We start from the raw sequence: 27,058 nt of genomic DNA, 5'->3' as shown, positions 1-27,058 counted from the left end.
AGTCCTGTCGGATTTGGAAGCGTTTTTTGTTCACAAGCCGTGAAACGTGTTTGCGATCACTCTGTCTAATCTTTTTCCGACAATAATTCTGCCGTCGTGTTGCGTGGCCACGTGTGTTACAACACTGCTTGTAGACACGTCGAACAGTCCGCAGCGAAACACCAACAAATCCAGCAGTTTCACACACCGTATGGCCGTGAGCGCGGCCAAACATGATTGCCGCTATTTTACCACGTGGTCGCGAGTTTACATTTATCGATCTTTACGTACAATGTCCGCTTGAAACTTAAACGTCTCACTCATCGCTACTGCCTTATGGTGACGTAGAGGCAGTGCGAGTGCGGTTGAGCATGTGGCTCGATTGCTGTGCCATACGTAAAGGCTTAACAATTCATCTGTATCGGCGCACTGGGGTAAATAACTTTTTGTCCAGTGAGCTTATCACTCAACAGTTCGACATTATAAAACTGCATTCAGGGTTCCACATGGAACAATTGGCATACAACCGACCAAGCCAAATGACGCTGTGTGTATCGGTAAATTTTATAATTTTCTCATAGCAACGAAAATATAAATTAAAAATTTATTTTCTTATTTAACTTCAATGCTTATGTAACGTGTTTCCAAATTTATAAATATGACCGTTGTTGGTTTACCTCCAGATAGTTGCCGCCCAGCAGTCGTTAGAACGGCTGACAGAATCTGAAGATCAAGCTTGGCTTCGGTTCACACAAATCCAAACTTGAGGTACACTAAATAATATGTAAACGCAACTGCATTCCGGATCCCATGTGCAATAATTAATGTGCAATAAATCTCACACCCAAACCAAGCAACTCTGTGATAAATTAATAACGCATTCATTTGTTTTAACGTATGTTGTTCTACATCATCTGCTTTTCCGTGATCTGTTACTATCTCTGTTAACTGGATAGTTGCTACACTGTCTTCCCCAGCCTGGCGGCTAGCAGTCTTTAAAATGGCTGACAGCACAGGACAATCAGACCGTTATTTCTCGTTTAGCGTCAGCTCAACAAACTGTAGCCACCACTGAATAAAAAACATGTAGTCGCACATTTCAGACATATATTATTGAATAGTATCACCGGCTTGAAATGAAAAGAAGAAACCTGCGAAAATGATAAGAATCAAAATCAATCAGCCACATAAACTACGTTTTTCGTATTTTAGAATAAGGCACGCAGTTGTACAGTAACAGGTCTGAAGCTCTTATCAAAAAGTATATGAGAAAAAAGTTGTGGTTGGATTAGAGGACAGTGTCCTCAGAATAAAATTACAACTGAAGCAGTCAGCTTAAGGTAAAGAATCGTTATGTAACAAGTCACTGTTAAATGTGCAAAATGTTGCAAGATTTTTTAAAAATATGTGTACCATGAGAAAATGATAGTTAATTAGTATGCACAAAAATTTGGTGTGAATGGCATGACTATTTTACAAGGTCCAGACAAAGAGTAGCGAATTACACGCTTCGGGAAGAATTAACTGAGAAGTACACACAGTGTCTTTCCGTTTCCAATTCTGTACCACTTTGATTTATATTAACTGGTACAAGAAAGATCCCGATCAGCTTGGCCAGTACATTATGCGTAGTGGGTTTTAATCAAGCTAAAATTTTTGGTGAGGAAGGATATGCCATACTACTGAATGAATGCAGTATGAAGCAACACACAAACGGATCTGCAGTGATTACGTTTTATTTTCTCTAACAGTCAACTAATTTATTCCTGACGCAGAATGTTTCACATCAGTATTAAAATGAATGAGTACAAGTAAGGGATAAAGGGAATAAACGCCGAGATCACTGAAACCAGTAACATGTGAGCCAACTCTTGTACGTAATTTCAACGTGACGAAGAACCCATGAACAATACTGATATGACGCAATGTACGCTCACTCATAGATTTTTCGTCTAGTGGGAAGATCTGGCCAATGATTGTCAGTAGACCTCAATTTAATAGTGTTAATTTCACTATACGACGAAACGTCAGCTGCTCGTTGACATACAATTGGCGTGTCTTTGTGAGCTGCTACAGACATAAAGTTCGATAGTTTCTAATGTACTGATAACGGCGAGGTTTGACTGCGATGAATAGTGAAGGTCAAGAATGTACGCAGATGTACATATTTTACTGAATAATGCGTTAGTATTTTTTGAGATATGAAACATACTCGTCAATAACAGCTTATGCGGACGAAATTTACCCATTGTCACAAGGAAAAGTTATATTAAAAGCTACTACGTTGTCCATAACAATCAAAGATTTTGGTTCGATTCCACGTGTAGCACACGGTTTTAATCTGTGACAGAAGGTACTGTCAGTGAATTAGCATTAACTAACAAAATTAAAATATGACTTTGCCTAATGTCCTTTTTGGAATGCAGTTAGTACAGTCGGCTTTAGTGACTAAGTAAAAGGTGTATCCACATCTACATCTATACTTCTGTTGTAACATGCTTCAGAATTTCTTCCCCGTCTGTTGACGGGTGAATCCGGGAAGAGCGACTTTTCTTATATCTTTTGTCACAGCTGTTGTCAGTGAAATTTAATTTTCCCTAACCACGCATTAGTACTATGTAAGGAAAAAAATATTTATTTTGTACTGCGATCAGTCACATAACTTGTTTTAATTGAAAATTTTTTTTCGTATTTCGAATTTGTTTTGCTCATCACTAGACCATTTTTTGCATGCATAAGACAACAAAAGTTAATAAATCAATCTAAAACTATGTGAAAATTGATAAACTACCTCCACTGTAATGCTGATGCAGTCGAGAAAAATGGTAAGGCAGATGAGTGGCGAGATAATGACCTTCAATGCTGTTAGCTGTCTATGTGATGTAGCGGTCAGAGTGCGTCACCTCGTTGATGTGGAACTGCACAACATTGCCTGTGTTGGACGCGTGAAGAAGTCTAAGAACTAAATTCAACAATACAAGTCTATATGAAAATCTGGTTCAAATGGTTCAAATGGCTCTGAGCACTATGGGACTCAACATCTATGGTCATTAGTCCCCTAGAACTTAGAACTACTTAAACCTAACTAACCCAAGGACATCACACAACACCCAGTCATCACGAGGTAGAGAAAATCCCTGACCCCGCCGGGAATCGAACCCGGGAACCCGGGCGTGGGAAGCGAGAACGCTACCGCATGACCACGAGCTGCGGACAATGAAAATCTGGGACCAGCAGCGGTGAATTAAAATGAGTAACCTTCCTTCCTCAGGACAGTTTGTTAAAGTTAGAGGTGATATTTTAGATGAAATATCTTCATACGTCCGACAGAAATTGCTTTTTCCAACTCCACAATGAACGAGATTCAGCAGTCTTTGTCCTATATCACAACAATAACAACAAAAGCTAACACTTTTAGACACAGCTTTGTCGTCTCCTCCCTCCTTTTACGACAAAGAAACGTCTGCCTCAAGACTGTAATGGACATTGTTTTTAATTTTCACATAGTTATTTTTAGAACAATTCCATAGCCTTTTTGCCGTACGTATGCAAAAGAAGCCTAAAGACGAGTAAAACATACTCGAAACGTGTCTCAGTATGTTCACTTAAAACAGACTAATGTGACTGGTAGCAGTAGCAAACAAATAATGTATTGATAACACTCTCGATACCTACACTTAGCCACTATGGCCACAGCTCACTCTTTAGGAGACTGAAAAATATCCATCGATTCCCTAAATTTTCAAAGTTTTTTGCGATATTCTCTGGACAGCAATACTAAAGCCTTGCTATGTTCCGAAAAAATAAAGATCTAAACGGACTGAGAATAACGCATGTAGATAGATATGTGGAAGAGAGACTCATGCTCAAACGAAAAGAAATAAAAGCGAATAAAGATGGTGTTCGGATGAGGAAAAAGAGTTTAATCGTGACTGAAGTAGGTTGTGCATTATACACTTATAAAGCGAACCATAGAAATCGGAATCTCTAATGAATGATGAACATGAATCTGGTAAATGATCACTCCTCGCAGCTACAGAGCTAGATGTAGCGCTTTCAGTAACGACTGGGATAAGTTGGCCGAGCTATGATCGAGCAGGAGGTGGTGGCCTGGCTATCTCTCTACTACCCAACACATCTCGCAAGCACTCGGTGAAGAGCAGATCCAATGACCTATCAGATTACCTAATGCATTATGTACTTTGAAGCTGGAGAAATTCATTTAAGATTTTTACTCAGTGTACTCATGCGTAACTTTTCATGAAACACAATAACGGACATGTGTATCTCGGTAGGGTCGCCTGTTTAGGCAATGAACTTCACGTCTATACTGATGAACTGTCTAAGTAGCTTCACCTAAGACGTGTAGTTCTGTTCGACTATCGACGTTGGTTCCCGCCTACAGCACTACCCCGTGACAAACACTTTAGTCGATTCTCGTAATTTTAAGCTGATTATAATTTAAGGCTGCATCAAAAGTGGTTTCTTTGCAACGAACACAGCCGAGTTCCTTCCTGTCCAGATTATAGTTTGTGTACCAACTCTAGTAACATCGTCGTCCACAGGACTTTAAATTCTAATTTTCCTTCCTTCCTTCCTTCCTTCCTTCCTGTCCTGTATAAAGTGTTGAAGTCAGTGCGAGTGTCAGTGCTTCCAGTAAAAAGCTTCTAGGTGCTGCCGGTTTTCCAAGGGACACTCCAATGTGTGACAGTGAAATAAATAGAGTGAACAGTGTTATCCTTCTACTGACACAATTCTGATTTCCATAATGTTGTTATGTGTGCTTATGGAAAAACACACTTGTACGAACTGTGATGGAACGTCACTTTTTATGAAGATCTGGGGAAAACCAAGAGAATTGTTTTTAATTTAGTTCTAAAATGTTTGGCATGTAAATGTACTGCCAGTACAATGTGATCTCGCGTAACCAGAAGCAGAATGTATGAAAAAAATGTAAGATTAGTGTATTCACTTAGACCTACTGGGAAAGGGCGAAGTTCAGGTGCCGTTCTTTGCGGTGATGAATATTCCCCCACGTCCCAAAAAGTTTGATATTTACAACAAAACTATTGGTGCAGTTATAGCTGATGTGAATTAATTTAAAATGTCGAAGACATCAAAAGAAGTTGTTAACTTGAATGATACGAAATCTGACCTAAGGAATATTGCTGCTGGTTTTGATGGCAGTTGGCTGAAATGTGGGCATACTTCCCTAAATGACATTGTGTCAGCCACTGCTTTTGATGCTGGAAAGATTCTGGATACTGAAATAATTAGTAAGTTCTGTGAAATCTATAGTAAAATTCCACTACCCCACATGGGTGCAAAAAGGAACGAAGGCGTGGAAGTGGACGGTGTTAGTACCATTTTCAAAAGGTTATGTTGTTAAGAGGTGTCCTGTGTATAGACTATCTTGGGGACAGTGGTAGTTAGGCTTATCAGAAAGCGTATTGGGCATGTACAGAAAAGAATGGGATCACGACTTCTGAAGATATGCAAGGATAAAAAGTTAGGTGGTGAAGGTGGCCTGACAAAGACTGAAATCGACAGGATCCAGAATTATTATGCTATGGAAATTAAGAACAACTGCATGTTTCAATGTAGAAGCCATGAGAAGAAATATCTGGGCTGTATTCTTTCACAAAATTTCAACAGATGAGAAACCACAACGTCACCTTTACCAATGGGGACCTGACAGCTGATGCAAATTCATGGGCCAGGTGCAGCTTCCAGTTATAATCACAAATAATGAATTCTAAAAAATATACTACTTGCTGTGAAACCTATTTTCAGAGACCTTAGCCAACAAGATCTTTTAAAAAAGTGTCTCCTTGGTAAAATGAAAGTCTGGATTCTGTCATTCTGACAACACTACCAAAAACTGTTTTTGTTGGAAATGCAACACTAAAATCTGGTGTTTGTGATGCAGTGATGGGCTTCAGTGCTTGTGTGTCAAAGAAGATTGATGTCTTAAGACTCTAGGGGACACAGGATGGCATCAATACTACCAAGGGCTGAAAAGCATCGACATGGAACATACGCGTCATGCTGAAATTTGTACAGGAAATGCTACCAGTTAGTTCAGGGTAGCCAGATGATCAAAGAAAAGAAGATAAAAAGGAAGAAGCTGTGCCACAGTCGTGGAATGTTTTAATAGTGAGTCTGTATGACAATGTACATTAGTTTTTTGTATGTATTTTTCTCAAAACTATATTTTTTGATCTTCTGAGACACTTTTCTCAAAAACTGAGGGTGATAAAACATCAGACTTTCGGTAATCAGATAGAAAATGGGACCTGTAATGACAACAGAAACAAATTTACATGCTCCAAGGTATTTACAAAAGTTATAATTTTTTGTCTTTTAGAGCAAGAAGATAATTACTTACAACATGTATAAAATAGTGTAACAGACTTTTATGTGATTTGCGGATGATGTTTCATCTATATACTGTAAAAGTTTTAGCTCTTTACCTCCACTATTTTCTTCAGAAAGTGTACCTGAAGTTTATTCATTTTAATACTGATTTCTTACGGGAATTTCCTTCGCGACTGTGTCCCCTTACCGTATTCAAAATACGCGTAAAAGGATGAACGCGGTTAATTTTCACATACACTCCGATATGTAGCTGGCTGAATAACAACGCAAGTCCTCTCCTTGTGTTAATATGCCTCATGTTCCTGGTTCAAAACTAGAAACAAAAATAGCTTTCTATATGTACAGTGTGACGCAAATCTTACCTTATTGTCGACTGCGAAGACGCTTCCGCACGTGTTGCAGGTAGGTTTGCGACACTGTGTACAGTCCTGGCCCATCCCGGGAGATGCCTGAAACACAGGAGAAACCGTTAATTCCAGTTAGTGCGTACTCGTTTTCATAAATTACGAAAACAGGTAGAAGAGATTGCACAGATGCATACATTTGAAAAAAGAAGCAGTCAGGTGTATAAGGCGTGTGTCATTACTGTTGTGGAACTGGGATCATGTTGTAAACTGTAGTGTATGAGCCGTTGAGGAACATTCACATTCTTCAGATCGTTGATGCGGAAAGCCGTTTGAAGACGTATGTATGTCTCTTCCTATATAGATCAATCTTATGTTCTTGCCTTATTATAATCTTCATACTAGACATCTCTTTTCAGTGTCTTTGAGAATTTGTTTTCCCAAACATGGCAAGGAATTTCTCCAATTACAATTGCTTTGGAATTTTTTCTCTTAATTTTCTCTAAAGACATTTCCTGATATGACCATGTAACAGCAATCGCTTGGTAGGCCTATACAGGGTGAGCCACATCAGACGGAACGTCCTTTTTATTTCGTGAACGATTTTAGATACCAAAAAGAATATTTGGAGAAATGATAGTCTGCTAAGGAGCACATGCTTTGGTAAGTAACAAAGAATCTTAACTCTTGTATCGATCGAGATACTGAGGCAAGTATGACTTTTTGTAAATAAAACGACATACTTTTTTAACGGCACCCGAAAGCGCTTGTTAAGACGAGTATAGTGATATAATGGTTGTTAATTTTGAGGTTGAAACTCTTTACAAAAGAATCCGAGAAATATTCAAAAATTAAAAGGCAAGTCGTCCGAAATCGGCTATGGCGTTGTAAACACGCGAATGCCAGGCTTCGTCGTTGTATCAAGGCTTTCGCTTGTTCACTTGTCTCCATTGCAGAACTGTCAGGAACCATGTTGTCTTTCTGCAGATCGTTTCTGCTTCGACATTTCTTGCTTGCAGAGACGTACACCAATGAGAAGAACTTAGACATGCTACCTTTATATGGGGAAATCAAACAAATGCTGTCGCAATGGTAATGGAAAACTGCCTGACGAAACTGTAGCTGTTTCTACAAAAACCTGGAACCGTACGCACATTGAAATAGTTTTGCCTAGCCCTATCTGATGGGCCAAGAGCTAGAATATGCCGCAGTCCATATACGAAAAACATAGGTGACATGTATTTACGTCGTATAGGAAAATGAGGTTTTACCTTCGTAGCGTAGACGTGTCTTGCTGCTTATAACGACGGGGCCTGGCATGAGAGCTTGTGTTTACACCGCAATAGCCTACTCGGGCCGCTTTGCTTTCCAATTTTAATACATTTCTTGGACTCTTTTGTGATATGTTTCAACGTCAGTAGCAACAAACGCTATATCACTGTAACTGTCTTTCCGAGAGCTATTGGGGTGTTTGTGTTGTTTGGGGGAGGAGACCAAACAGCAAGGTCATCGGTCTCATCGGGTTAGGAAAGGACGGGGAAGGAAGACGGCCGTGCCCTTTCAAAGGAACCATTGCGCCATTTGCCTGGACGATTTAGGGAAATCACGGAAAACCTAAATCAGAATGGCCGGACGCGGAACGAGAGCTTTTGAGTGCAGTTATGAAAAGTGTGCAGTTCCATTAAGAAATCATACTTATTTCAGTAGGTACCAGAGTCCTGAACATTATCCATACAAAACATTCCATGCCCCTCAGCATACTATCAACAGCAGAAAACCTCGTTTTGATATCTGGAACCGTTCACGAAATAAAAGGAGTGTTACGTTTTACCTGACTTATACTGTGTATTACATGTATGTGATTCCTTTCCAAATGAAATTGTCGTATATCTTCATTTTTATTGTAATTTATCCTTTTTTTCTGTACGCAGATGCGAACGAATGTTGTCTGGGGAAACCTGTTGGCCTAAATTCCTGTCCTTATTATTGCTTCTGATTACTACATCACCACTGGGACAAGGTAAATTATTATCGGGTCGTTTTTGAAGGCAGCAGAAAACTTGTCACTTGCCTCATGAGCAGAGGAGTGAAGTCGGCTTGTAAATGGTTGCCAATATTATAGTTTATGATACTGTCTGAAGAATGGAGTGTCCTAAGTATTTGAATAAGTATCCATAATTAATATCTTAATTTTCAGCCACTTGGTAGACTGGTCAATATCCATACGCTTTACACGCGCATTGTCTTCTTTCTACTGATTATCATAACGTGTTTGACGTGTTTCTTTTTTTCAAATCAGTTATGTTTGTCGATTGCTGCCTAACGTGTGTTAAACTGACGTAAGAGTTTGACTTTTCCACAATCTGTACTTTTTCCTGCTCTTTTCAGTTCTAGACACGCATTTATTTGACGTGGAAGAGCATGTCGGAGATTATAGACAAATTTTATTTATTAATGTGGTAATTATTGCAATATGCCAGCCACGATACTATAATTGTCATGGCCAAATTTGGAAAGCTGGAGAGCAGATTTATGAGACCAGAGCTAAGTTATAGCTCTAACGTGTTATTGGAACATACATGACTCTCTCGCAGCCCAGAAATTTATGTTTTATAGGTAACAGTTAGCGACTCTCTTCAGTCGGGAATACAATTAATTGTTTTCAGTGAGACATTCGTGGTACTCTAATGCTGAATATTGCTATTGCCTGAATTTAAATGTAACTTACTATGTTTTAGTGATGTCATATTTTATACCAGGAATGTACAGATCATTCTGTAGCACCTGGTGTGTAACTGCGTAAATAGTTTTGAAAGAGTTATGTTATTTATATTACGTTTGGTATAGTTAAATCTTATCGTTATATATATTTACATAATGTTAGATATAGTGGGAATTAGTAAAGTGTGGTGGAAGGATGAACAGGATTTCTGGTCAGGTTAGTGCAGGGTTATCAACCCAAAGTCAGGCATATAATATTGTTGGCTGGAGTAGAATTACCTTCAGTGATGACTTCGTCTTTGAACTGACGTGTCTGGAGACACCCTCGACAGCCGTTGGATACCAGCCTGACTGTCACCCGCCATACGGCCCTGCAACCTGGACTGATGGTCTGGGGTAGCATTTCATTTCATAGCAGGACCCCTTTAGTTGCCATCCGCGACACCCTTACAGCGCAGCGATACGTCGATGTATTGTGGGCCCCGGTTTGCTGCCCTCCATGGCAAGCCATCCTGGGCTTACATTTCAGCAAGATAATGCCCTCCCGATTTCTACCGCTTGACGTAGAACTTGCCAAACCCTGCCTCGGCCAGCAAGGTCGCTGGATCCCTCCCCAATTGAGAAAGTTTGAAGCATTATGGGAAGGGCGCTCAAGCCATCTCGGAATTCTGACGATCTAATGCGCTAATTGCACAGAATATGGCACGATATACCTCTCCCTCAGGAAGAGATCCAACAACTCCGTCAATTAATGGGAAGCCCCATAAGTGCTTACATAAGGGCTACAGATAAACCAACGCGTTATTGGCTTTCTCAGTATGTGAAATTCTCTCTCTTTAATAAATCATCCAATTTTTTTGAAATTGTACTCGTTTATTTTTCTGTACATGTACATAACATCTACCAATTTCCGTCCCATTCGGATAATTCTTCCGTGATGCATCGTTTTTTCTTTTTTTATCTTAGAGTGTATTATCACAGGACTCTTTAAATATGTTGCAATCATCACACTAGTCTTGAAAGAGGGTGTCTTTTTGATGCAGTAAGACCAAAGTCTTTTACTCAGCAGCTCCACCTGTGGCTCGACCTAGACATATTTCTAAACGAAAATCAAAGGAAGGGAACACGTTTAGAGTTTAACGTCCGATAGATAAGTATTCTTTTCAAGCAATTTAAGGGAGCTATGAAATTCCTAAATACGGATGGACGGAGGGAGGTATGAATCCCTTTCCTGTTTAATTTGAGTCAAGTACCTTTTTCTGTACATGGTTTACTTGTAATCAAAGGAACATTAGGATTACGCGTCGCATTGATGTCAACATCAAATCAAACCGTATTTTTGAGAGAAAACAATGGATCACCATAAAGTATGTTGTGGATGCCACCTTGTGCAATTCTACGATTTATAGTTTTCGTGTTGACATAACTATTATTCAGTGCTGTTGTAAAAGCACTTCTTGGATTGTATTCCTTACTCAGCTCCGTATTTGGCTATTTAAGTGGCTTTCGTCTCGGACAAGTGCGTTTTCTCCACGTATTTTCACCTGCAGTTTTCCGTAATTATGCTATGAAAATATTGTCTATTTCTTTTCAATCTTCCACTCATATCTGAGTAACAACTATTTTACTATGTATACTATCTGATCAAAGGTATCCGGACACCCCTACGTAATGTGGAATTGAGCAATATATGTCACGAGAGGCGGACGCACCAGTACGAATGGAGACGGACAGTGCTATGCTGCCAGAAGCACTAAGAACAGAATGGTTCGGTGACGACGGCTCAGTGAATCCGAACGTGGACTAGTCATACAATGTCCCCTAAATAACAAATCCATCCTAAAGCGGCCCAAGTCGATTGCTGGTAATGTAATTGTGAAGTGGAAACGCGAAGGAGCAAACACGGCCAAACCGAGACCAGCCAGACCTCTTCTACTACTAACGGACGGGGCCCGTCGAGCATTGCGGAGGGTGGCTGTAAGAAATCGCATTAAATGAGAGGAAGGACGAATCACTCGTGTGCTACCAGCTATCCGATTAGCACAGAGTGTTGGGAGAGGTGTACAACTCCTCGTAAGCCACACTTCTCAGCGAAGCGTGAGGCGATGTAAAGAGCGGCGCCACTGGACACTGACGAGTGATTTGGAGTGACGAATCTGGCTTTAGCCTGTGTTTGGAAAATGTCCGGAGAACCTTACCTGCCTTCATGTGTTGCGCTAACAGTGAAGTACAGAGTAGATGGTGTTACAGTACGGATGTGTCTTTCGTTGACAGAGTGTGGGCCCTTATTGCGCTTAAGAAAACGCTAAATGCGAACGGATATGAATATTTTTTTACACCATTGTGCATATTCTCCTTCTTCTTTTGCTTCTTCTTCTCCTTTTTTTCTTGGCCTTATCGCATGTATTACAGGATCGGTATGTTAGACTGGATTTGGCGATGTAGGTGGTAGAGGATGGTCACGTGCACTTCACGTCACCACTGCTTTCTCCTCCAGGAAGAAATGTGTGTACTCAATCTGTCTGCTTCTATCATCCCACGTGAAAGTGCAAGAATGTTTTCGATATGTTTGCGCATGGTCTAACCGACGCGGCACGTGGGTACCAGCCCGTTAAGCATCTAGTTGTATGTGAGAAACCACCTAATAACAACTTTGAGGCAGGCTGGCACACAGGCCCACGTCGTTAATCCGCTGAGGAGGGCGTACATCTCCGAATTCCGGAATCGGTGTGCTAACGTGCACAGATACAGTTACTAGTCGGCTAAAGTCATAACCCATATCAGTGTCCACTAATAGGTGTCCTGGCCGCCTTCATAACTGAGTGGTCAGTGTGGCTGGCTACCTAAAGTGGGATACCCGGAATCGTTTCCCGACATTGCCAGGGATTTTGCCTCGGTAGGAGGAATGAAACGGGTTGCAGTCACCCTCGTGATGACAACTAAGAAGTTTGACAGAATAATAGCGGCACCAGGTCCGCTAACGCAACAATGACCGGGAGTGTGACGTGCTGACCCCCATTCCTCCATACCACATCTACGTGAAAACATAAGCTAATTGATGACACGATGGTCAGTGGTGTTCAGATACTTTTGATTAGAGAGTGCACAATTTTGGCAATAAAAACTGTAACACCACGAGGACAGTATAAAGAAATGTCGAATTGGTATGTAGTGTATTATGTACTTGGACATGCAAATGATTGAACTGCAGCACAGCTGCACAGTGTAGAAGTAATGTCACTAAATTCTGCAAATAAGGAAAGGTAAAATAGCAGATTTCTCTTTCTGATATCGCATTCACGTGTTCGTTGCTTGTGAGAATATTGTTTTAAGCCCAGTGTAAGAAGGAGAAACGTCTACCAGCATATGATGGAGTTCGATACCAGTAGGTTCGCGCCCTGTCGAGGTTGAAGCTTCTTTTTTCGATGTTGCTGCTCGTGTCAGTCGGGACTCCGCGATCGTGATGCGAATATTGAATCAATTTTCTGGTGGGCCATGCTCAAAGTCGTGCAGGACCTTACTGAACCCTCGCGACTGGTCTCCGACTGGACAGAAATATTCTATCCTCTGCCATACAGGACTGTACACCTACGTCACGTACCTCGATTCAGGAAATGAGATTGTTTGCAGTAAGACAAGTATCGTCACATACAGTACAACAACGTCTGCAACACCGCGGACTATCAGCATGGCGACTATTGTTGTGGCCACTCATGATGTTCTACAGTAGAAGCACGCTGACAGTGGTCCGCCCAACAACACAGGGCACAGGAGAGTAGTGGGATGAAGCGAATCCTGACCCACTTTTTATATCAAATTTATATGTTGATTAATTAAAATTATCAATTAATTACCCCCTCTCCTCCTCTTAACCTGTTGTTCTCCTAAGAGTTTTGTGATCTGCTGAGGGTTGTTTTATGACCCTGTGTGGATAATCTGTCCTTCTGAGAATACCCCTTCCCCACCACCTCCCTAACACCTTTGGGTAAAGGAACACTTGTTCAGTTTTGACCCACTTGACCCCCTGCTTGGGCTTCCCTCAGCCCTCCCCTCTCCCACTTCTCCTCCCTCCACCACTTGTGAATTGGTGGGAAAAAGACTCAATCTGTGCTGAGCTACTGGAGAAGAAAGATGTAATGTACAGAGTCTTTATTTATTTACTTCATTTATTTTTGAGGGCGTTGGATTGTCCTACACACTTCGTCACCTTCTACCTTTCTGCAACCTCCCACACCCAGTTTCGGCAGACCTCTAACTCCAACTTTTCCAATCGCGCATATGTATGTTCATGTCCAAGTTTGAAGATCAACTATCCTAGTCCACAATACCACCACCAGAGGGTGCCTGAAACTATTCTACAAGCACCCTCACCCAAACTCTCTGCCAGCCCTTGCCCCCACTTTCCGACGTCCCCACTTCTTCCGATCGCGCATATGTGTATATTCACATCGAAGTTTTAAGACTCACTGCCCTAGGCCGCAATACAGCCACCAGAGTGTCCTTGAAACTGACCTACAGCAGCCCCCACCTGCCCTCACTGTCCATCATCCACGGCCCCCACTTGTGAATTGGCTGGAAAAAGGCTGGAGTGGAAGGTATTGTCTTTATTTTTGGTAGGAAATGTATTCAATTGAGGACATGTCGGTGTTGAAAAGAGAGGAGATTAATAAGTGTTTCACCTGTAAGCTTAGAGCTGAGGACTGCGTAAAAGCCCCCCCACATGGTGAATGGAAGGCATTCATAATGAATAAGTATATGAGGAATACTTTTCAGCAAATAATAGTGATGAAGCAGTATGGACTGAGGATGCATTTCGCAACCCATAGGGACTACAGTTGTACTGGAGCTGTTCATGATTTCTGAAATGGCCAGTCAGTCCACAATGCAGGAGACAACTTTTTCCTATTCCACATACCCAAGCTGAATGAACCAGATGTGCTCGTCTTGGTGTTTGGGGCTCACCTAAGGACGTTTGAAACGGGTTTTGCTCCCCTTTCATATTATGTGTGTGTGTATGTTCACCTTCCTATGTCCTGCAGTCCACAATACCACTCAAAATTGGCGGAAACTGTCCTACAACCACTGCCAGAATAATTGTCTCCTACTGATCTACAAGTGTGCAGCTGCTGAGAATCTTGAACACAGATAAATGGTAAGTGGGGATAGGACAGAAAACTCTCACTGAGGCCTAGGAAGAGTAGCCTCCTATCGATCTACAAGTGATATAGCTGCTGAGGAAGTTGTACACAGATACTTACAATAGATACATGGTAAGAAAGGACAAGGCAGAAAACTACCAAAAAGTGTAGGACGAGTTGCCTCTACAAATCTGCAACTGAAATAGTTGCTCAGAAACTTGTACACAGATACATAGTAAGAAGGAACTGGGCAACAAACTAACACGGAAGGGTAGGGAGCCCAATACACACTACCACAACTGATGGAAAATGCTCCACTGCTCTAATTACTCATCGAAACCGTGGTAAAAACGCCACTCATAAACAACAGGTCATAATACAACACACGCTTTGAGAACTGAGAAAATCATTGTAATAACAGAAATTCTGCAAAAACCGACGACAAAAGTCTCACCAGGAGAGAGTGGAAGCAGCCCCATGTGTGTTCACCTCAACGTGTGGACAAACACTAACTAGCTTAAAACCAGTCTTGTCTCTGTTCATACTTCCCCTCCTTCTTCCCTCTTCTCCTATCATAGGTAGGGATATCGTTCTCCAGGCCTGTTCTGGCCTGCCGCTGATGGTACACAAAGAGATCTATCTACTGGCAGTGAGATACTGTTTCTGGTCTGCTAAATCAGTCGCAGATTGACTAGAGACTAAATAACAGGATGGTTCCTACAAAACGTTAACCGTATTTCACGGAAATACTGCCTTTCCTGGACTATTCGTTATGGATGAAGAACTGAACGATCAATAGCCGCTTAATTTCAAAGGTTCTGATTGTGCCGATATTGTCCGAAAGTGGTCCTTCGCTAAGTAAAATCAGCCACATGTGCGAAAAACATTGAAATAACACCTCCCACATAAATGATAGACACGCAGATCTTTATACTAGTCGTCTCATAGTGTGCCGATCGACCCGCTCTTACCCCTCCCCCTCCCCCCCCCCCTCCCCCCCCCCCCACGCCCCCGCCCCATCACAGCTGGAGAGCAGTGTCTGCATTCGCTAGCCTACTCTACTGCATGTAGTTATAACCTGTCACTGCGCACATTTATTCTGATTCCTGAGGTAAACTGTCTGAAGGCTGTCTGGTAGAGGTTTCAGACACGCCACTGTACCGAATAACAGAGCGTGTGTGTGTGTGTGTGTGTGTGTGTGTGTGTGTGTGTGTGTGTGTGTGTGTGTGTTCTAGATGCTGGGGATCAGATGCCTGCTGTACAGGCGGCGGTGGATGAATGGATGGTGGAGGAGGAATTTTACATAGATCACATGCTCCTTGTGAAGCCTGTCTGCCTAAAATGTTGACGTTTTTAGCAGCTCAACTGCTGTAATGTCAGCACATTTATTTTTAAAAAGTGACTGAATAAACACAAAAATTCATTTGCTGCATGAAGTATTACCATCATTTATTCTCTAGGTGTGATACTTATGCTTGCTACAACGAATATTATACTGACAGACCTCACCTGACATTGTGTAAAGGGTGTAGTCTCACATTTTTAAAACATATACTGTGAAAGTATAAGCAGTGGATTTAGTACTAAATCAATGAAATTTCGAGCTAAATAAGTGTAAACTCACACAAGTGTTTTGAACTTATTCTTGCTACAATGATTATTGAACCAGAACATCGAATTTTGGGTTGAATAAACTACAAAATAAGCACTTAACACCATCCACAGCCATTAAATATACATTCAACTGGCAAGCTTCACACACTATGGTGAGTAGGAGACTTCACCAATAGCCAATAACGTAATGCTGGTAGGACCAAACAACAGCATCATAATCAATACTGAACGAACATTCCAGGATGGATAGACATGCTTTTCTTGTGAGTGGTACCAGTGTGTCTGAGGAAGAGAGAGATGTATTCCCCTTATACGCGAGCAGCAATAATAATTATAAAAAAAAACACACACACACACACAGTAGCAACTACAATGTTAGGCTATGAGTGCATCCAGTCCTTGCTTCTTTAGGAAGATCGACATTGTAATAACATCACAAGATTGTTGAAAAAGAAATCCTTCCACCAGAACAGTGCCTGGGTGTTCATCTCGATGTGTGGACAGAGACTACGCAGCTTAGATCTGGTCTTACCTCCCCTCCTACGTCCCCTCCTCTCCTCCCCTCCAAATTCAGGGTAATGGTTTTCCAGGTATGTTCTATCCTGTCGCTGATGGTACGCAAAAAGCTCGATCCACAGCAGGTGTTCTGGTTTGGTTGGTATTAGGCTGACAATGATATATTGTTTCCAGTTTGCAGCTGGACTATCCCATTGGTAGTGGTTCTGCTTTTCCAGATCTATTATATCCCCTCGCTGATGGTACATATAAAGATTCATCTGTTGGCGATGCTCTGCTTTGGTCGGTGTTAGACTGACAATGATATACCGTTTCAGGTCTGCAGAAATCAAACTTAATTCTAGGAAATGCCGACTCCTGAAACAATAGCGAAATACTTGGCTATGGGAGGGTCAAGCTGTAGATTGGGAACATATCGTCAACCCAACACCGACCAAAGCAGTGTTTCGTTTCCTATAGAACCAAGGGTGAGATGCACTCGTAGTATAACATAGTCGTTGCTTTTTTTTAAAAAAAATACTCGCTCGCTTTTAAGAGGATTACGTCTTTCCCCTCCTAAGACACACTGGCACCACCCACAAGAAAATACACGTTTCTCCATCATTGGATTCTTCGCTCAGTTCTGATTATCGTGTTGTTGCTGGGTCGTAAGAGCATTAAGTTATTGGTGAAGTCTTCTGCTCACCATAGTGTCTACAACTTGCTAGCTGGATGTATGTTAAGGGCTGTTGGATGGTGTTAAGTGCTTATTTTGTAACATATTCAGTGCAAGATTCAATATTCTCAGCTGCATAATCTATCTACCAAGCATAAATTAATACCATGAACGTGAGTTTACACTTATTTAGGTAGAGACTTCACTGATTTTCAGTACTATATCCGCTATTTGCACTGTTCCCATCACAGTATTCATTTTAAAAGTGTAAGGCTACACCCTTTACATGATGTGAGGTGAGGTCTGCCGATACGCTATTTGTTGTAGCAAGCATTAGGATCATACCTATAGAATACACAATGGTAATACTTCAAGAAGAAAATGGGTGTTTGCGTCCATTCAGCAACTTTTTTTAAATATATGGGTTAGCATCACAGCAGCTGAGCTGCTAATAACGGCAATACGCAGTGTGTTACTCCACGAAGACCAAGTGATCTGTGTTAAATTTCTCCTCCACCATCTATTCCTCCACCGTTTGTACAGTAGAAACCTCGTCCTTCCACAGTATACGAGAACACACCCACCCACACATATACACAAAGCTATTATTCGGCACAGTGGAGCATATGAAACCTCAACCACACAGCCTTTGGACAGTTCAGAATAAACGCATGTGATCAGAGGTTATAACCGCATGCAGTGGTGGAGGCAGCAAGTGCGGACACTGCTCTCCACTTGCCGGGGGCAGAGCGGCTCGATCGGCGAACTGTGAGATGACTAGTATAAAGATCCGTGTGTGTCTTATTTGCATGGGACGTATTATTTCAATGTTTTTCCTACATGAGACTGATTTTACTTAGCCGAGGACCACTTTCAGACAGTGTCGGCACATCCACAATGTTTGAAAGCACGCCACTTTTGACTGTTCTGTTCTTCTTCCGTGATGAATAATCTAATATTTCTCTGTTATTCCATGGCGATAAATCTTTCCGAGAAATACGTTTAACAGCTTGCAGGAAGCATCCTGTTCTTGAGTCTTTTGTCCAGCTGTGACTGATTTCTGCAGACCGGAAACAGTATATCACTGACAGCAGATGGATCTCTTTGTGTGACATCATTGACAGGCTAGAAGAGGCCTGGAAAACCGGGATCCCTACCTACGGGAGGAGGGGGCGGGAAGAGGGTAGGTGGGTGGGGTGGTAAGGCGGGTTCTAAGATGGTTGGTCTGTGTCTGCAGATCGAGGCAAAGCATGTACAGCTGCCGCAACTCTCTCCGAGTGAGATCTTTTCGGGGTGGTTTTTGTGAAGCTGTCTCCTGCACTGTCGATTGACTGTCCATTTCAAAAAACACAAACAGCCCCAGCAGAGTCAGTATTAATCTCCATGAGTTGCGAAACGCATCTTCAGTCCTTCCTGCTGCATCACCATCATTCGCCCTACGCTCATCCATTATCACCACCTTCCATTCTCCATGTAGCCCTTATGACCTCCTTCCATTCTCCATGTAGGAGACTATGGACGAAGCGAGTCTCCACGAGGCTATAATCCACGACCGTGCTGTTCTGGCCTACCTCGATTCAGTACATGTTCAATTGTTCTCCTAGCCTAATTGACTAGCGACCTGCCACAGCACTACAGCGAACACTCTCTGAGAAAGAAAGGAGATAGAGCATATATTATTACCACCAACTTAAAATCGTGCAATGATCACCATTCAAAGATAATGGGAAATTATAGCTCGTACTGAGGCGTTCAGATAGTCGTTTTTCTCTGGCGCGATCCGCGAGTGGAGTAGTGGGGAGAGGGAATATGACATTGCTCGAATAGTGCCCTCCGCCACACACCGCTTGGTGGCTAGCGGAGTATACATGTGGATGTACATGTAGATATGTAGTTTACTTTTGATATCCATTTTCTACATCAAAAATTAAGCTGTTTCTGTAACAAAAACTTTTTTCCTTCAATACATCGTTGTTCGCCAAATAGGTTGGCATGAATAGCTCTTAAAATTTATAAATATATACTTTATTTCGAGTATCATTTTTAACAGTAACTTTTATTATGGACAAATATGTAACTAATGGTAACGATGAAATGATGTAAAAAGCAGCGCCGCTACGCCATCTGTTGACAGAGCGTTTACCAAGCAGGCACAAGAGGCCGTTCCTGTCGTTCCAGTGTATGCTATGTCCATGTTAGGTCATCGTATCTAGTTACTGCTGCTATTTTGCGTTACTTCATGGTTTTCCTGCGGATTTTTGACGTCTTGTCAAAGTTTTATTTAACACTTGTAGTCAAATGGTATGTATTCGTCTATCAAAAATAATTGTTGTGCAACTACACTGCATATTTAAGCCACGTGTGTTTTATGTACGTACACTATGTAACGTCATATTTGTTATTGTATTCTTATTAGGTCATCTGAAGACGGTTAAAGCCAGAAAAGCGTAATGAAGAATAAAATAAATGGGTTTACAGAAATCTAGTATCTGTTTTTCCGCGATCCTCCAGCCTTTTCTCGATTCCTTATAGTTTTTGTGATTATAATGTTTGCACACTTCTCCTAAGACTTTCAGTCAAATATGCAATGTGTAATCACTCCTTACTCGGCTAGATTCCGAGCATTGTAAATAGCGATAGTTGGTACCTCTATCTGATATACTTCGATTGGCTCCACCAAATTGTTAAAACTTTTGCTAGGCTGGGATCAACATCATGAACGGTGACGATTGCAGCCTCACTTTTACACAAACTTCGCAAAAGCGGCCGAAAAGTGCAGCAGTGGACACTGATGCACTTCATGTATCCATCAGTGAAGTGACTAGCAACGCAATTATCGCGTTCTACGACGCATACACACACCAACATGTTCCACCTGCCGATGCACCAACAACAAGAGACCTGCAGTCCTCGTCGAAACGTCAACGGGACCGTACAGAGGAGGAAGGACATGACAACCACCAGACAAAATGCAGAAAGAGTTACGTGTCGACGCCACCTAAGAAGGAACCATCAGCCACCAACATGCAAGCCGCACTGCTAACTTATATTCAATTACGAACAAAGGGCCTTTCATCTTATATGTTGGAAGCAGAGACAGAAACGTAGGAAGGCCCCACCCTATGGCGCTAGAAAAAGTTATTAGAGGGGAATAAGAGTCATTATTCAAGCACATAATCAGTATTACAAAAAGAAAACTGAACTTTTTCCGAACGGCCATCAAGGCCCAACGGTACCGACCGGCCGCCGTGTCATCCTCAGACCACAAGCGTCACTGGATGCAGGTATGGAGGGGCATGCGGTCAGCACACCGCTCTTCCGGCCGTACCTCAGTTGACGAGACTGGAGCCGCTACTTCTCAATCACGTAGCTCCTCAGTTTGCCTCACAACGGCTGAGCGCACCCCGCTTGCCAACAGCGCTCAACCTGATGGTCACCCATCCAAGTACTAGACCAGCCCGACAGTGCTTAACTTCGGTGATCTGGCGGGAACCGGCGTTACCACTGCGGAAAGGCCGTTGGCAATCAGTATTACAGCAGCAGGGAAAAACCGTTTGAAAATTAGGACTGTGTGAGGATTATCTGCAAATGCCGTAGTTCAACATTATTTCTTAAACAAGGCAAATTTGGAGGCCTATATTCCGAAGTTCTTTAGTACTAAACAAGGCATCATCAGTAGTGCTGAGACCTCCCTCAGGAGAATGAATTGCTAACGGAAATAAAGTGCTGCTGCGAAGGTATTGCCATCAGGCGATTTAGTAAAATTATAAATCTGAAAGGGGAAAAGGTAACAAAGACGTCAGCAGCCAATGTTGTGATGTTTAGATCACATCGACTCCCACAGTTTGCTTATATTCATAGAGTTCGCCGTCCAGTGGCTGTATACGCTGTGTCATAAAAAGAATCCGGACACTCCCAAAACCATACGTTTTTCATGTTAGGTGTATTGTGCTGCCACCTACTGCCAGGTACTCCATATAAGCGACCTCAGTATTCATTAGACATCGTGAGAGAGCAGAATTAGCCGAACCACGGAACTCACGGGCTTCGAACGTGGTCAGTTGTTTGGGTGTCACTTGTGGCAGACGTTTGTACGCAAAATTTCCGCACTCCTAAACATCCCTACGTCCACTGTTTCCGATGTGATAATGAGTTGGAAACGTGAAGGGACACGGACAGCACAAAAGGGAACAGGCCGACCTCGTCTGTTGGCTGAGAGAGACCGCCGACAGTTGAAGAGGGTCGTACTGTGTAATAGGCAGAGATCTATTCAGACCATCTCACAAGAATTCCAAACTGCATCAGGATCCACTATAAGTACTATAACACTTAGGCGGGAGGTGAGAGAACTTGGATTTCGTGATCGAGTGGCAGCTCATAATCCACACATCACGCTGGTAAATGCCAAACGACGCCTCGCTTGGTGTAAGGAGCGTAAACATTGGACAATTGATCAGAAAAAAAACGTTGTGTGGAGTGACGAATGTCGGTACACAATGTGGCGGTACGATGGCAGGGTGTGGGTACGGCGAATGCCCGGTGAACGTCATCTGACAGCGTGTGTAGTGCCAACAGCAAAATTCGGAGGTGGTGGTATTATGGTGTGATCGTGTTTTCAATGGAGGGGCTTGGCACCTCTTGTTGTTTTGCTTGGCACTATCACAGCACAGGCCTTCACTGATGTTTTAAGCACCTTCTTGCTTCTCACTGTTGAAGAATGGTTCAAATGGCTCTGAGCACTATGGGACTTAACAGCTGAGGTCATCAGTCCACTAGAACTTAGAACTACTTAAACCTAACTAACCTAAGGACTTCACACACATCCATGCCCGAGGCAGGTTTCGAAACTGCGACCGCAGTGGTCGCGCGGTTCCAGACTGAAGCGCCGAGAACCGCTCGGCCACCACGGTCGGCGCACCGTTGAAGAGCAGGGATGTCGATTGCATCTGCAACACGATCGAGCACCTGTTCATAATGCACGGCCCGTGGTGGAGTGGTTACACGACAATAACATCCCTGTAATCAACTGACTTGCACAGAGATCTGACCTGAATACTATAGAGACCTTTGGGATGTTTTGGAGGGCACACTTCGTGCCAGGCCTCACCGACCGACATCGATACCTCTCGTTAGTGCAGCACTGCGTAAAGAATGGGCTGCCATTCCCCAAGAAACCTTTCAGCAACTGATTGAACGTATGCCTGCGAGAGTGGAAGCTATCATCAAGGCTAAGGGTTGGCCAACACCATACTGATTTTATGGATGGCGCCACGAACTTATAAGTCCGGATACTGTTTATCACGTAGTGTACGTACACTCCGTCTTACAGTGTTATAATTGTTTGCGATTTGAACATGGCAGCAAACAGTGCAGAAACAACACAAGATGTGCATATCGCGCACGCCAACACAGGAGTGATGGCTGTTGGAGGGGCAGTCAACCATCCTCTATTATTCTGGTGGGCGCAATGACCAATCTTGAAATCACCCAATGTATTTCAAACATAATAAAATTAACCATATTAGTCTCTCAATAATATTACATTTCGAGAAGGCTGCTCCTTTCGACTCAACAACGGCTCAATGCAAATATCGGCACCACCACCTACGATCCGCAGTAACCGATTCATGCCATGACAAAAGTGCCTCAGACGTCAGGAACGGTGGCTGCAGTGGGTTCACCGCAGATGCCACTGCTCCCGCCTCTAACACAACATGCTCATCTACATCACCAGCAACGCGTAGATTCTGTGGAACGTAGAGGACCCCTGGAACTAACTGTACCAACCAGAACGCTGCCTTCCTCTTCTCGACTGAGTCCCAACCCATACGCAGCACAATAAGAGAGACTCAACCAACAGAATGATGTTGGGAACTACCTCGTTAATAATATTTAGGTATGAGCTTGGTTGTGATAAATGATATGTCATACCAGCAGGCAACTACTCCGTCCAGTCCAGTCCAGTATTCGATCCGGATGTCCAATATGTTGACCACACTCCCTCCAAAATGGCCTTTAAGTCAGATCGAATCTAGTATAATATATTTGTCCAATGAATACCCGGTTATCATTTGCATTTCTTTTTGGTGTAACAATTTTAATGGCCAGTAGTGTATTATACTAGAACTAACATGTGATTACATTTTCACGCAATTTGGGTGCATAGATCCTGAGAAATCAGTACCCAGAACAACCACCTCTGCCCGTAATAACTGCCTTGATACGCCTGGCCATTGAGTCAAACAGAGCTTGGATGGCGTGTGCAGGTACTGCTGCCCATGCAGCTTCAACACGATACCACAGTTCATCAAGAGTAGTGACTGGCGTATTGTGACGAACCACTTGCTCGGCCACCATTGACCAGACGTTTTCAATTGGTGAGAGATCTGGAGAATGTGCTGGCCAGGGCAGCAGTCGAACATTTTCTGTATCCAGAAAGGCCCGTACAGGACCTGCAACATGCGGTCGTCCATTACCCTGCTGAAATGTAGGGTTTCGTAGGGATCGAATGAAGGGTGGAGCTACCGGTCGTAACACATCTGAAATGTAGCGTCCACTCTTCAAAGTGCCGTCAATGCGAACAAGAGGTGACCGAGACGTGTAACCAATGGCAGCCCATACCCTCACGCCGGGTGATACGCCAGTATGGCGATGACGAATACACGCTTCCAATGTGCGTTCACCGCGGTGTCGCCAAACACGGATGCGACCATCAGGATGCTGTAAACAGAACCTGGATTCATCCGAAAAAATAACGTTTTGCCATTCGTGCAGCCAGGTTCGACGTTGAGTTCACCATCGCAGGCGCTCCTGTCTGTGATGCAGTGTCAAGGGTAACCGCAGCCACGGTCTCCGAGCTGATAGTCCATGCTGCTCCAAACGTCGCCGAACTGTTTGTGCAGATGGCTGTTGTCTTGCAAACGTCCCCATCAGTTGAGTTAGACATCGAGACTTGGCTGCACGATCCGTTACAGCCATGGGGATAAGATGCCTGTCATCTCGACTGCTAGTGATACGAGGCCGTTGGGATCCAGCACGGCGTTCCGTATTACCCTCCTGAACCCACCAATTCCATATTCTGCTAACAGTCATTGGATCTCGACCAACGCGAGCAGCAATGTCGCGATACGATAAACCGCAATTGCGATAGGCTACAATCCGACCTTTATCAAAATCGTAAACGTGATGGTACGCATTTCTCCTCCTTACACGAGGCATCACAACAAGGTTTCACCAGGCAACGCCGGTAAACTGCTGTTTGTGTACGAGAAATCGGTTGGAAACTTTCCTAATGTCAGCACGTTGTAGGTGTCGTCATCCGGTGCCAACCTTGTGTGAGTGCTCTGAGAGGCTAATCATGTCCATATCACAGCATCTTCTTCCTGTCGGTTAAATTTCGCGTCTGTAGCACGTCATCTAAGTGGTGTAGCAATTGTAATGGCCAGTAGTGTACATGACTCAATAATTTATTGTATCTCACAGGGAATGGTTCAATTCGACATGTTCAGATCTAACCTGAAATTTTCATACAGGAAGAATACACCGAAAGAAGTGCACTGTCAAAATTTTAGCTGCTAAGGCGCATTGCAAGTATTTTTAAAGAAATGTTACTCATTTCTGATGCACGAATAGCGGCTTATAACAGCGGTTTGTTCAGCCCTTGCTACCTGGTGGCGAATCGCTGAATAATCAGAAGCAGCCATCACAATAAAACGTAGTGCCGCATAACGCCAAGTTCAAAGTGCACACACGCGAATTTTATGCACTTAAAGCATACCAAAATGTCTCAAACTCTTTGAAGAACTTGAGGCTTATATCGTCAGCTAAACTGATGCTGATATAATTGTTACATTACAGATTACTTCTGTTAATCAGGGCTTTAATATGTTAACACGGAATATTTTATAACAATATCTGTAGCACAGTTCTTGTGATAATTTTTGAATAATGTGTAGTTTATTAAAAATGGAACAGTTTCTTGATTATTTCCACTAGTTTCTCACAAAAATGCGAATCTTCTGTTGGATGACGAAAACAAACATTTTCTTTACACAAAGCACACCTTATAAAAGAAATATTAATGCATTTAGGCACGTCATGTTAATTTCTAGTTTTATTCAGACAGAACTGGGATGGAGTAGGTAATGGTTGCGGTCATTATTCTGCATACTGTGTTGCGTACCAGGTGTACTTGATCAAATTCGTAAAACCTGATGACGCAAACTGACAGTACTCAAATCGACAGCTACATCTGATGCTAAATCTGAAATGACAATGTGCTATCATAAATTATATTGACCGAAATTTTTGAAAAATGCTTTACAGTGTAGAAAAATTTGTTTATCAAGAGGCTGAATCTTTTCTTCGTCATCCTAAAGACAGATGTGATTATATGTAAAGCAACGAATTATTTGCTGCAGCTGGTAAGAACATGTTTCGGATGTAATAATGAAAATTATTCTGTTCCGTTTAGTGAGATTTTGCTACATCGACAGCAAGATTTTTGCTGCAAAAGAGCCCGTTTTTAAAGTTTTTGTCCTAATTTGCCTAGGGTTCTGAATAACGGTATGAAACTGCGCAAACAGTAATCCACATATCACTGGCATTGTTGTATACGAATGTGTCACCGACTGCACAAGTGTCTGTCTTTCTTTCACTCGAAATGATGAAGTTCTTCCACGAAATGTGACTGATTGTGTTTATACACTGCATTTTACGCGATAATTAGAAGCTTCGTCTTTATGCGAACTACGAATTTCCCTATAGTATTACCTATTAATTACTCTCCTGTTCATGTTTACTTGAAGTAAACGTCGTAATTTTGTGACTTTCTTTCCTCATAATTTCATGAATCTGTTCGACTAGGTCGAAGAAACCTGGAAATCATTAAGTTCAAGCTCACTTGCAATACAGATTGCGCATTTACGGTCTCCGTCGGTAATGGTGCACTGACTCTCACGAGCAGTTCTAAATCTGTCGAATAGTTTTTCTTTCACAATTTTGATAGCTCCATTTTGGGGCATATTTTGTGCTTTGCGCAAATCTTTATTCCATTTATGCAGTTCACATTCAGGTTTCACGAAACAGAACCGACTTTGCACACTGCTTGATCAAAAATCGTTTTCTCCGTCCTTCGTTTAATCAACAAATTTACAGCCTTTCCTTTGACACTGAAATCTATCACCGTACATGTTTTCTGAGGACTAGGCAGGTACTCCGTTTTTGTTCTGACTTTAGTTCGCACAATAGTCATCGCTCGAACCACAATTCTCGGAACTGTCAGTTCCTTATAATGTTTCCACAATTTCTAGTAAAATGTCGACATCGTTCGAATGGCTGTACAGGAAATTAGCTAATAAATAACAAATATTTAGGTCTTCAGGAGAAGTAGATAAATGCGACTGCATACCACGTTATTCATGTTTTCATCTTTGCAAAGGTTGAAATCATTAATTGGATTCCACATTACTGTGAAACTGTGGAACTTGCGCAAAACAAATGCTGTCAGCTAGCATGTACGAAGAAAACACAAAGAAAATTAATTCTCTTATCTCATTTGTTAACACTTAGCGATACCGCAATGTCCTGCTACTTGTCTTGGATATTAAATGAGTTGCAAATTCAAGCAAATACTAACTGGGAACAGTTGTATAAGAGAAACTGAAATTTACTTCACAAATGACGACCGTGTTGTGTCGTAATACTTGTTTACC

The 27,058-nt window shown here is 42.3% G+C and overlaps 1 protein-coding gene and 1 pseudogene across 1 annotated transcript in view; both read right to left on the bottom strand.

The window, feature by feature from the left end:
- LOC126471364 (regulating synaptic membrane exocytosis protein 2-like) overlaps positions 1-27,058 on the bottom strand; it is a 420,233-nt gene that overhangs the window by 208,972 nt on the left and 184,203 nt on the right. The window contains exon 4 of the mRNA XM_050099485.1: positions 6,720-6,806. Within this exon, the coding sequence (XP_049955442.1) occupies positions 6,720-6,806 (87 nt within the window). The remainder of the gene's footprint in view (positions 1-6,719; positions 6,807-27,058) is intronic.
- Positions 20,755-20,868, bottom strand: LOC126471660 (5S ribosomal RNA; annotated as a pseudogene).

The sequence above is a fragment of the Schistocerca serialis genome, chromosome 3, assembly GCF_023864345.2.
Source record: "Schistocerca serialis cubense isolate TAMUIC-IGC-003099 chromosome 3, iqSchSeri2.2, whole genome shotgun sequence".
In the NCBI taxonomy this organism is placed as follows: domain Eukaryota; kingdom Metazoa; phylum Arthropoda; class Insecta; order Orthoptera; family Acrididae; genus Schistocerca; species Schistocerca serialis.
Note: the sequence above shows the minus strand (reverse complement) of the source record. Positions and strands in the feature narration are given on the sequence as shown.